Below are 11,345 nucleotides of genomic sequence, written 5' to 3' on the forward strand. Positions count from 1 at the left end.
AGCCATCGAGATGGTGAGGATGGTACCTGGCGGTCTGTCGCGTCGTCCGATGACGAAACTCGGCGGCAGGAATCGTTCCAAACAACTCATCGGAACACTCCCCGTGGTAAATGCGGTAAAAGATGCAGAGGGAACTGACGTCCCTTCGCAAGGCCAGAGGATCTAGCCGATCGGTAAGAGCTCGGTCGTTGACGATTCGAGTCGCTCTCCGTTGTATGCGGTCAAATGGAAGAAGCTGGTATTGGGGTGCTCCCGCCCAGAGGTGCGAGCAGTACTCCATGTGGGGCCGAACTTGCGCCTTGTAAAGTAGTAGGCGGTGCTACAACCCATATTGCTATTGCCGGCAACTTTTCCCACAAAACGAGTTAAAAACTGTCACAGATATGTCTTGTAATCGACAAATTCCATACATTTTTATATATTCTAAAGTTGTCTGGAAATAAAATTAATTTGATATATAGCAAAATATATCGATTTCAGAGATTACTGTCTATAGAAATTTGCTATAAGCTGTCATTTACAAGCCTTAGTTTAAATGATTTTGTACATTAACAAATTCTGTTAATGGTCTATGTAATTTATCTTATCACCTGTAACCTATACGAAGCAGTAACCTTGACCAATATTAGAAGTTATAACATAAGTAATTGTTTTTATGTCATTATTAGACAAAACTAGATAGATAGATATATAGATAAAGCCAAATTCGCTGACATATCACAATATTTACAACTTAATAGTAACAACATCATCCTAATCATACTAATATAAATGCGAAAATCTAGATGGATCGGTGGATGAAAATGTTTGTTAGAGTTTGTAGCCTAAACGGCTGAACGGATTTCGATGAAATTTGGAATAGATGTAGAGGATAGTCCTGAAGAACACATAAGCTTTATTTATTTTATTACTTTGGTTTTTTAAAATTCACGCAGACGAAGTCGCAGCGAAAGCTAGTAAATAATATAATTCAAAGTGAATTTCATCGAGGTCTGTAGAGCTTCTTATTAAAACTTCACTTTATTACCTTCTGATGCTCGCAACTTCGCAATACTGAAATAAAAATGTAGCCTATAATATGCCCGTTTATGTCAGCTACCCTTCAGTGAAAGTCCGTTTGAAATCGGCCTAGTCGTTTCGGAGATTACTCGGAACAAACGCGGCTTGCGAACAGATAGAAAGACAAACATTTTTAGAGGCGATATTCGTTATCAGCAACACAAAAACATCATCTTCCCGAAATCAAGAATTTTTGTTTTAATATTACGAAAAGACACTCAAATTTTACTATACACATATATAGAAGATAAGATTTACATTTGTCAAATTCACCGTTACTATAATAACCATGCTTCCTTAATGTTGGCTTTCCCACGTGACGTTTTTTTTCCAATTTATTTACCCCTTAGTTTAATAGCGTGAAAATATATATCCTAAAGCGTATCCTAAGTGTAGGGCTTTTTATTAAAAAAAGAATTAATCAAAGATATGCTGTGATTGCAGACATCCTAAGGCACGAAATAGTGTGTTTACTCTTTATTATATTAGTAAGTATAGTATAGATGAAGTATAATTTAAAAGTAGTAATTGAAACGAGATTATGATTTTTAAAGGAAAATTGTGGAAGGATTCCGTTGGATGGTAGGGTTTAATATTTAAGCAAACAATTGCGGTATATAAATGTGGTGCAGGGCCAATGATAAGATTCAGTCTGCGGCAGTTCGTTGTCTTCTCTCATTCAATATGTGTCGACTACCTTTTTTTATATTTTTGTTTGTTTTCGTCACAAATGGACAAGTAGTGCGTAAGTACATATATTTCATAAATTCAACGCTATGTAATTAATTTTAGATAAAGTGTAACTTAACCTAATTATTAAAAAAATTATAAACGAAACTTGAATTTTATGATTTAATATTTTAATTATTGTGTCTAATTATTTGTTTTGCTTCATTTAATTGTTAGAAAATATGACTAAATTTATTTTTTTATTCTACTATTAGTTAGTTTGGAGCAAAATTTACGGAAAAAAATCCTTAATTCAAAGTTTCTATTTATCTTTCGATCCTAACTAGGCTAAGGCTTTCTTAGTATTCATTTTTCGACCACTTTATTCTTGTATTAAATGCATCTTGTATATTAATTTTATAGAGGGAAAAGGAAGGACATTTAATAATATTAAATTACTTCCATTACGATTTTCTACACGTAATATTTTCTCAGAATCCTGCTTATTCATGTAATTGGTGTTATTCGTTCGTTGTTTTAAATTGGAACAATCATATTGTGTGAATATACGTTGTCTTGGTATTTCCAGATCCTTTGTAACCCAAATAGGTTTTGTTAATACCGAGTAAATGTAAATACATGATAAGGTTACGTGTGGTGGCAAAAATATTTGCGGATACATACTTATTAGATAACAGTATTCAATGTAATAAAATAACGTAATGTTTGTTGAAAGCAAATAACCGTTTATTTATAGCTGACGGGGATAGATAAAGAGAAAATTTAATTTAGTTTAATTTAACTGTAATAAAAAATGCTACTCGTAATAGTAAGTTTTAATTACCCATTCTTTTGTTTTCTTCAATCAAAGGTAATACAAGATTAGAATTATCGAAATGTATAACTCTAAATTCAAATAGCATTTCGTATCGCACGCCATATTGTTTTTTAAATAGAAACAAGAATCAAGTCAAGGTAATGGTAATTGCTGTTGAGATTAGTGTCAATGTATGTTATAGTATTGTCTAATTAAATACGTTATCTTTTAGAACGAAGGTAGCAGAAATGTTATAACCATTTTAAATAAAAAAAAACTATTGTTCGAATTTTGAAAATGTTTTTCTCGAAAAATAAATATCATGCTTCATTTCTTGTAAGAATGCTAATAAAATTACATTTAAAAATTGTAGTTACGTATATCTCGCAGTACTAATACATAAGTATAAATAGGTGGACGATCAAATAGACCATGATTTAAAAAAGCAAGGAAATGTCTATGTGCAGTTAGACAAATATAAAAATAGATTCTTTTAAGAGATTTTTTACTTTTAGAAGACTCTTAATTAAGGTTTTGATTGAGTACTGATGTTTTATTTCTATATTAAAATAATTAAAACGTAATGACTTTATGATGTCATTTGTACATTTTCTGATTCCAGCTAAGAATGCGATGGAAGAGAACATATTAAATATCTTGTTACTATGGCAATCTTCAAGCCAGCAGCATGATTCGTTGCCTAATCAATCCTTGTCAACTGTCACAATCCCGCCCGTGGAATACTACTACAAAGGCAAAGGAATACGGTAAATCTTATTTTTATACAATTTAAAATATAAAATACTATTTTTCGCTCGCGACTCCGTCCGTGTGGTATAAAAAAAACAAAAGTAAGTAGCCTATGTAGTGGAAGAACACTTCCAGACTATCATCTACATCTTTACCAAATTTTATAGATCTGTTCAGCCGTTTATGCTACAAACTCTAACATACATCCATGCATCCATCTATACTTTTGATTCATTGCAGTTAACAAACTGACAAATGTAATAAATAATGGAACTCAAAGTTTAAACGTGGTCTTATCATTTAAGACGCTGTCACATACTTAATTAGCGTTTCAGTATTCGTAGTAAATATAGTCTATACTATCTATACGAATATAATAAAGCGTAACCAAACACTACTTCATAAAGTAGTATGTCAGCAATCACAGCATATTTTTGAATAACTCTTTCTTAAATAAAAAGGCCTAAGCATTGTTGCGAATTGAAACGATTTGATAACTTCATAACTATATACTCGTATATTAATTCAAGTTCTGACTTCACAATAACCATAATATAACCATAGTAACCTATTCTGTATAACAATCAAAGAGTATCAAAAATCATAAAATCTGTCATAAATTAAAAAGCTTATTATCAAAGAACATTCTATGTAACACTGCGTATACGATACGCTTAAGGCTACATATTTTCACGTTGTTAAACTTAAGGGGTAAACACTTTGGAAAAAGAAACCATAAACTACAAGCTGCTAACATCAAGGAAGCAAGATTGCCATGTTGTCATTTGTGCATTTGATTTTTGATATTTGCAATTGAAAATTTCACAAATGTAAATAACAAAATAAAGTTTTTACAATTTCATGCCGCACGGGAACGGCTAGTAGTTATTTTATAAATTCATTGAATGTGTGTATTCATTTACAGATTGGATTATACTATCAGCGAAATGATTCTCAAGGGCCTCGATCATTTTACGGTTGAAAATATATCCGCTATAGCGGATATATTTATATCTAAACATTTTACTGTAGAAAGATCTTTAGAAGTATCTTTATCGTTACGATTTCCAATGTTAACACTTTTATCTGGTATGTCGTTTATCACTTTTACAATAGATTTTAGATTAAAACAGCCTTATTAAAAGTGTACGAATTTTTTTACAGATAAATATAAACTTGAAGGCAGAGCGTATTACATATATCCTCTCAAAGGGTCGGGTAAAATGAAGTAAGTTAAATAACAGCAATAAAATAAGTTACTTGTATAAATATACGTTGATTGTTTTATGTTTTAATTTTCAGATTAATATTCTGTGAAACAGTTATAGCGGCTAGCGTTAAGTTTGGTACAAATAATAAAAATGGTACAAAAATACAGAACTTTTTACTAAATTATAGTGTCCAGAAAATTCATGTAAGTAATAGTAACACTTAAAGCAATAGACTAAGGTACAATTTTGAAAAACATAGGTTACATTTATAAATTTAGTGAGAGTATTTACATGTACAGTCGCGGAAATACGACGTGAGAGGTACGATTAAAAATGCCCTGTTGCATTAACATAAACTTTGCCCCTTATTAAAAAATAATTAGGTAGTAGTGAGTTGCAAGAAACGACGGGATGTTACTAAATATCAAATAACCACTGATTAAAATTTTTAGATACAGCCATATTAAAAAGATGCGTTCTAATGGTTATTGTACCACATTGTCGTCCCAAAGTCCAAACCTTATAGCCTTTAATTTGGTATACCGCCAAATTTCCTGACTGTACATAAATGTTGCTTTAATATATTTCCATCATAATTTGGTGTTTATTTCAGGCTAATTTGGAGAATAGTTCTTGGCCGATCAACGTTATTTTGAACAACGAAGGCGTTGAAATCCTCGCGGGATATAAAACAACGATAGTTGAAGCTCTTAGGAATCACATCGTACCTTTAGTAGACGAATATCTAAAAGATATATCACCATCAGAATTATTAGAGATGCTCAATTGATTGTATTTACTTCTGATTGTTTACTTTATTTATTAAAGACTGAAGCGTTATCTTTGTTTCTCTTCAACTCCCAACAATAGAAGGACGGCGCGTTTTACCAAATCGAACTGTTGAGTATACAACGATGAATCATACTTTTGTTATAAACATGGTTAGTATTTTTTATTACATATAACTTGACAATTACTTTTTATACTTTAAAAAAGAACGTAGGGCAGAACACTGAAACGCATCTTAAAAGTTTCGGTACGTAATGCCATTTACAATCTAGTAGGCGTCAAAATGTTAATGCAGTTAAAACGTGGTATTTTAATTGAAGACGCAGTTCCATATTTAATTGTCGTTTCAGTAGCGGTAGATATTGAACATAGTGACGTTTGCTTTCTAGCCACTAAAAGCCAATCTTAGGTACATTTTATAACTACGTCTACCAGGGTGGTGTATAAATAACAACTTTTTGTCTCTCGATGTTACCAAACAATTTATTTATCAAGGATATGACGTGGTTGTCGAGATAATGCTAGCTAGTATTGATTTGCAGCGCCACATTGCAAATTATCTTTTACTCTTTCACTTTGTCATAAAAACGATTAATTCCTGTTACTTAATTCGTAATTAAGATCTCCTCCATTATGATGGTTATGCGAATATAATACTAACTTTTGCCCGCGACTGCGTCCGTGCGGAATTAAATGTATGTCGTGATTGCTAACATCCTACATTACAAAGAAGAGTGTTTAAAGGGTGGACTGTATGTTCGCTGGTTTGTTGATAAATAAAAGAATGAAAGGGACCCTTAGCGCGTCCGGCGTTGCAGTAGGACGCAACCATGTGTTTACGTTTTAGTATATTAAGTACTAGCTGTTGTTCGCGACTTCGTCCGCGTGAAATTAAAAATAATGAAAAAAATATAGCCTATGTCACTCACAGATAAATTACCTTTCTAACAGTGAAAGAATTTTTAAAATTTTTTAAAATAGTTTATGAGTTATTTCAATACATACAAAAATACAAATATTTCTACTTTACAATATCAGTATAGATAAATAAATATACATAGATAAGTAGTTCGACAGGTTATCTTGAGTGTAGTTTACCCGTATTATTGTCTCTTTTTATTTAAAATGAAAGTGAAGGATGGCAACATATAGTGTTGTTCTTATTCTGTATATATTATTTATGTTTGGGGAATACCAGCAGATGTATTGATGTATCTTACTAAAAGTCCGCAACAAATATGTTCTGCAGTTAGTTTTGAAGTGTCATTCATAGGACAGACTCGTCAGTTTTATTACAGTTAATGTTTTTGCATTTTAAAGATGGAACGAACGATATTCTTATTAATTTTCATGTTTGTGTCATGTTGTAAGTATATTTTTATAACAAAAATAACCACTATACATTGTTTTCTTTCGTTTTTAATTTTACAATGCATGCATGATCATTATTTCTGATAAGTTTGTCTAGGAAACGTTTCTTTAAAAGTATTATTCCAGAATTAACAAAAGAGTATGTCTTCAAATAATATGATTTCTTATACATTTTTTCTCAATATTTATATATTTAAACTTCTTGAATTGATGACCATAATCAACTTACTAGTCTTACTAGTATTATAAATGCGAAAGTTTGTATGGATGGACGTTTGTTAGAATTTGTAGCCTAAGCTGCTGAACGAAGCTCGATGGAATTTGGTATTAATGTAGAGAATAGTCTGGAACAACATATAAGCTATTTATTTTTGTTTTTATTAAATTCGCACGATAAAGCTAGTAAGTTTTTATGGACGGATGTTTGTCTGAACTAGAGGATAATCTGGAGAAATACATAGGTTATTTACTATAGTTTTTATTACACACAGAGGGAGTCGCGGGCGAAAGTAATATTATTCTTACGATTGTTCCAATGGGTGGATGTTAGACACTACGTATGTCCAAAACGCGTTGAATGATTTCGATTTTTGACATAAATGAAGAACAAACTCTGAAGGAACACATAAGCATACTAAGTTTTATTTTTGCATTCCACGCGGAAATCAAGAGTAAAAGTTGACAGTGGTCGTGCCCGCTTTAACATCTTAGCACGAATAGGCCGGCACGCCCGGTGTAATACCACGACCACACAGAAGACAGGCGTGAAGTGGAAGCAATTCCGTGTTTCGTCTGATGAGTGTGGTGCCGGAGGCTTAATTTAAGTCCCTTTTTCTTTACCGCCCTTTTGTTACAAGGAGAGGATGGGACGGGAAAGTGGATTTGACAGAGGAGGAGACACATAAGTAGGGGAACTATCCTCTTTATGTGCATCTCCTTCTCAGTCGGATAAGGGTAGGCAACGCATTTGCAATTGCGGATGTCTATGGGCAGTGGTCGCTTCGCCATTTTGGCGGTTTCAGGTGGCCGCTTGCTCGTTTGCCACCTTGTGTTATAAAAAAAAAGTAGTTTGTTTCTATATTTATTTTGTGTTACATTGTTGTAGATGGGAGAGAGAGCTTGTCTTACAGAAGTAGAAATTTTACATACACGATATTTTCAAAGCATTTGAACTGGAATGTTGCCACGGATTCATGCAGTTTAAAAGGATTACAATTGTTTTACCCGTCAAATCTAACTCAACTCAGAATAGCGCAAAAACTTATGAAGGAGATGGAATTAGAATTCATCTTTGTTGGTATCACTTCTAAAGACAATCATGGTGAATTCAAGACCATTGACGGTAAGAATAATGTTTCTTTTCTTAGAGCGTGCGAACACCTGAACTTAACTATCGCACAAGTGTTTAGTCTATATTAGAGGAAGTTTGAGAGTAGCCCCCATAATAGAGAAGGTTAGGAGTAAAAGGTTAGCATGGTATGGGCATGTTATGAGGAGGGATGAATCGCATGTTACAAGGAGAACGTTAGTTATGAGTGTGGAAGGGTACATCGGTAGAGGTAGACCTAGAAAGAGATGGATGGATTGTGTAAAAGGTGACATGATCAAAAAGGGAGTGATGACTGAGATGACGTATGATAGAGTTATGTGGAGGACAAAAACCTGTTGCGCCGACCCTACGGGAGTAGGATAAGGAGATGATGATGATGATGACAAGTGTTTAGTCTCGCTTGAACCAATGAGCTGATATGGAGGTTTTTAGTTGTGGAATTAAACAGTTGCATTGGCGAAACAACCGACAATCGCAAAACAGTTGTGCGATAGTTTAGCCAAAGGTTTGTGCCAGCTTTTAGTATGTTTTTTTATTTATTAACAATTAACGAATAGAAAAATAACAATATAGAAAAAGAACAAGAAACTTGTAAAATACTCAAGCGATTTAAAAATTTGTTTTTGCGCCTATGTTTAGGATTTGTATGTCGGTTTAGATGTAATTTATATCAGTACCATTGGTAGCGGCATAGAAGTTAATGACCTTCGATTCGTCTTTATCCCGGAGTATCATAGAGTATATAACATTGGCAGAACACCTTCAGTTAGCGTGAGAAAAGAAATTCTAAGAAAACATTAAAAACACAATCTAAATTTCACTCGCAGTACATTTTTTAATTTCCTAATTTTTTTTCAATACTTTTGGGTATATTCATCTACTATATTTAGTCTGGTTTTTGTGTTTAATTTAAGGTTAGGTTAATTAATTAAAATCTGCTATTACTAAATGACTAACATTTATTTTGAAAGGAAAAAGCATGAGCGATGTGTACGGTAAGTGGGGTGTAGGTGAGCCGAACAACGTGGGAGGAAAGGAACAGTGCGTTGTACTCAGAGACGATGGCACATACAACGACGATAATTGTGCACACCTATTCCCGTACATTTGCACAGAACCTCGACCACAAATAAATGCCGTTCCCAGTATACACGTCTACAGTAATGGTAGGTATTATTTAAATCTCTTAGCTACCTTCGCCCGCGACTTTGTACACGTGGAATTAAAAAATAAATGTAATTAGCCTATGTGTTTTTTCAGACATTGCTCTATATCGATGTCATATTTCATCGAGAACCATTCAGCCGTTTGGACAAAAAACTCTAACATCTATCTAACTTTTGCATTTATAATATTAGCTTGATTAATAATTGCACACTTACACAATTACTTCAATGAAGCACAAGCAGCATTTATACTGATATCGAGTATCTTTTCAAATACACTGATGAAAAAGTTAGCGTTATTTGCATCAGTGGACCTAAAGGTCTGATAAATGGACGTGTTAGAAAGATTTTAATAAACCAGTTATCTATAGTTTCAGCGGAAAATTCGAATGAAACATTTTTCAGAAGTGATTACAAATATTTGAGACACAAGAACAGTTTTTACAAAGCACATCCAGTACCAAGGCAATGGGAAAGTGCGAGGCGGAAATGTATTATGGAAGGTGCAACGCTGTTCTATCCTGAAGACGAGGTTGAAGTAAACGAGGTGATCCGATATCTGAACCAGACCCAGCCGTGGTTTCAATACATGTTCATTGGTATCTCTACGCGGTTAGCGAACGGAGTGTACATGACGGTCGATGGTAAGCATTAATTTTTTTAAAGATGCATTTTATAAATACCATTATTTGTGTTCGATCGTATCATATAATCTCGGAACTGCATAATACACTTGTTTTAACAACAACCCACGGTAATACAATGACTGTTGCAATATGATAACAAGATTCAAAAGTTCTTCTAACTAGTTACTTGTATTTCTAGGGAAACCTATTCGTGAAGTGTACAATGACTGGTACAGGAAGACACCAAGTGGAGCTAATGGCAGAAACAGTTGCGTCACTTTGTCCCGGGAAGGTTTCTTGAATGATATCAAATGTACCGAAGAGCGGCCTTTCGTATGCAAGAAGACAGCGGCCTCAATTGAGTGGAGCCCAGGCTGCAACATACCTTACAAAGGTAAGATTTATTTTCCCTTTCCCGGAACAATTATAAAAACTTTTGTCATTACAAGTCCAATTCTAGAAGTCTAGTAAATATTACAAATCAAGTCAAGTTTTAAAAGTTAAAATTCTTTTCTTTGTAGATTACAAGTACAGCGTTGATACAGACAGCTGTTACAAATTTCATTTGCAACGATTGAACTGGAGAGAGGCGGTTGAAGCGTGCGATGACGAGCAAGCACAATTAGCTATTATCAATACTGTGGAGGAAGCTTATTATCTTGTGAACATGACAAACAATGCTCCTAAGGAAATGGTACGAGGGTGGTATTTATGCCCGTATGTACATTTAGGATACAATTATGATACTACTGAAAATAACTGGAGAACGATTAAAGGTGAGTTCGAACAGACGTATCAATGTTCTCAAAAAAAGAAGTGATTTGAATGTTCGGATGTAGTCATGAAATTGTTTAAGTACGCGTCATGTTTTCATATGTATTGTATTGTAGATGTTTATTTTAGGAATAAAATAGACACATGTCTTTTCGGCCTTGGCTTTTTTACTGAATTAGATGAGTAGTTGGTTTCAACCGAAACCGGAAACTTATTGCACCTTGAAAGATGTAAACAACGACCTTAAATATTTTCTTTTCGTAGGAGAGTCTTTGGAGAAAGCGGGATATGCGGTGTGGGACAACTACTATGAAGACGATAAAGGGGAGAGGTGTGGCGCGATGCTCTACAACGGTCGTCTCAACGACGTCAGCTGTGAAGACCTTAAATGTTTCTTCGTTTGCGAAACAAACAGATATCAACGTGTTAACGTTACCGCTGGTCACAGACAATAAGCGAATTTGTGTTACATAAAACACTATTTATATCTTGGTTGTAAAGTCAATAGATTCTGTATTTTGTAATTTTTGCATGCATTTAATAAAAAAAATAGACATATTACCTTTTTTATTTCTTGTAGTTATAATATTTCTTTTTATTTTTACCTTATAATAACTTCAATGTACTGAAATGTAACAAAATTTTAATCTTGGCTACGGTTGAATGGGCCCGTAAGTTATTTGTTTTAGATAAAACGCCCGATCTCATTATTACTAAACAAATGGCGATTTTCTCACTGATCATCTAAACTTTAAATGAGAGCTCGGTGTTTATTCTAATATT

At 33.5% G+C, this 11,345-nt stretch overlaps 2 protein-coding genes across 2 annotated transcripts; both read left to right on the forward strand.

The window, feature by feature from the left end:
• Positions 1-1,720: 1,720 nt before the first annotated feature.
• Positions 1,721-5,346, forward strand: LOC106109258. The gene is made up of 6 exons (XM_013290673.1): positions 1,721-1,804; positions 3,168-3,312; positions 4,221-4,384; positions 4,460-4,523; positions 4,598-4,709; positions 5,120-5,346. Exons 1-6 carry the CDS (start codon positions 1,744-1,746, stop codon positions 5,294-5,296), a joined length of 723 nt encoding a protein of 240 aa, XP_013146127.1. The 5' UTR covers positions 1,721-1,743; the 3' UTR covers positions 5,297-5,346.
• A 1,172-nt stretch (positions 5,347-6,518) lies between these two features.
• Positions 6,519-11,120, forward strand: LOC106109215 (macrophage mannose receptor 1-like). Its single transcript, XM_013290625.1, has 7 exons — positions 6,519-6,661; positions 7,772-8,008; positions 8,968-9,162; positions 9,534-9,806; positions 9,988-10,182; positions 10,310-10,564; positions 10,827-11,120. The coding sequence occupies exons 1-7, from the start codon at positions 6,616-6,618 to the stop codon at positions 11,015-11,017; spliced, it is 1,392 nt and encodes a 463-aa protein (XP_013146079.1). The 5' UTR covers positions 6,519-6,615; the 3' UTR covers positions 11,018-11,120.
• Positions 11,121-11,345: the final 225 nt, after the last annotated feature.

The sequence above is a fragment of the Papilio polytes genome, unplaced genomic scaffold, assembly GCF_000836215.1.
Source record: "Papilio polytes unplaced genomic scaffold, Ppol_1.0 DF821289.1, whole genome shotgun sequence".
Taxonomy (NCBI): Eukaryota; Metazoa; Arthropoda; class Insecta; order Lepidoptera; family Papilionidae; genus Papilio; species Papilio polytes.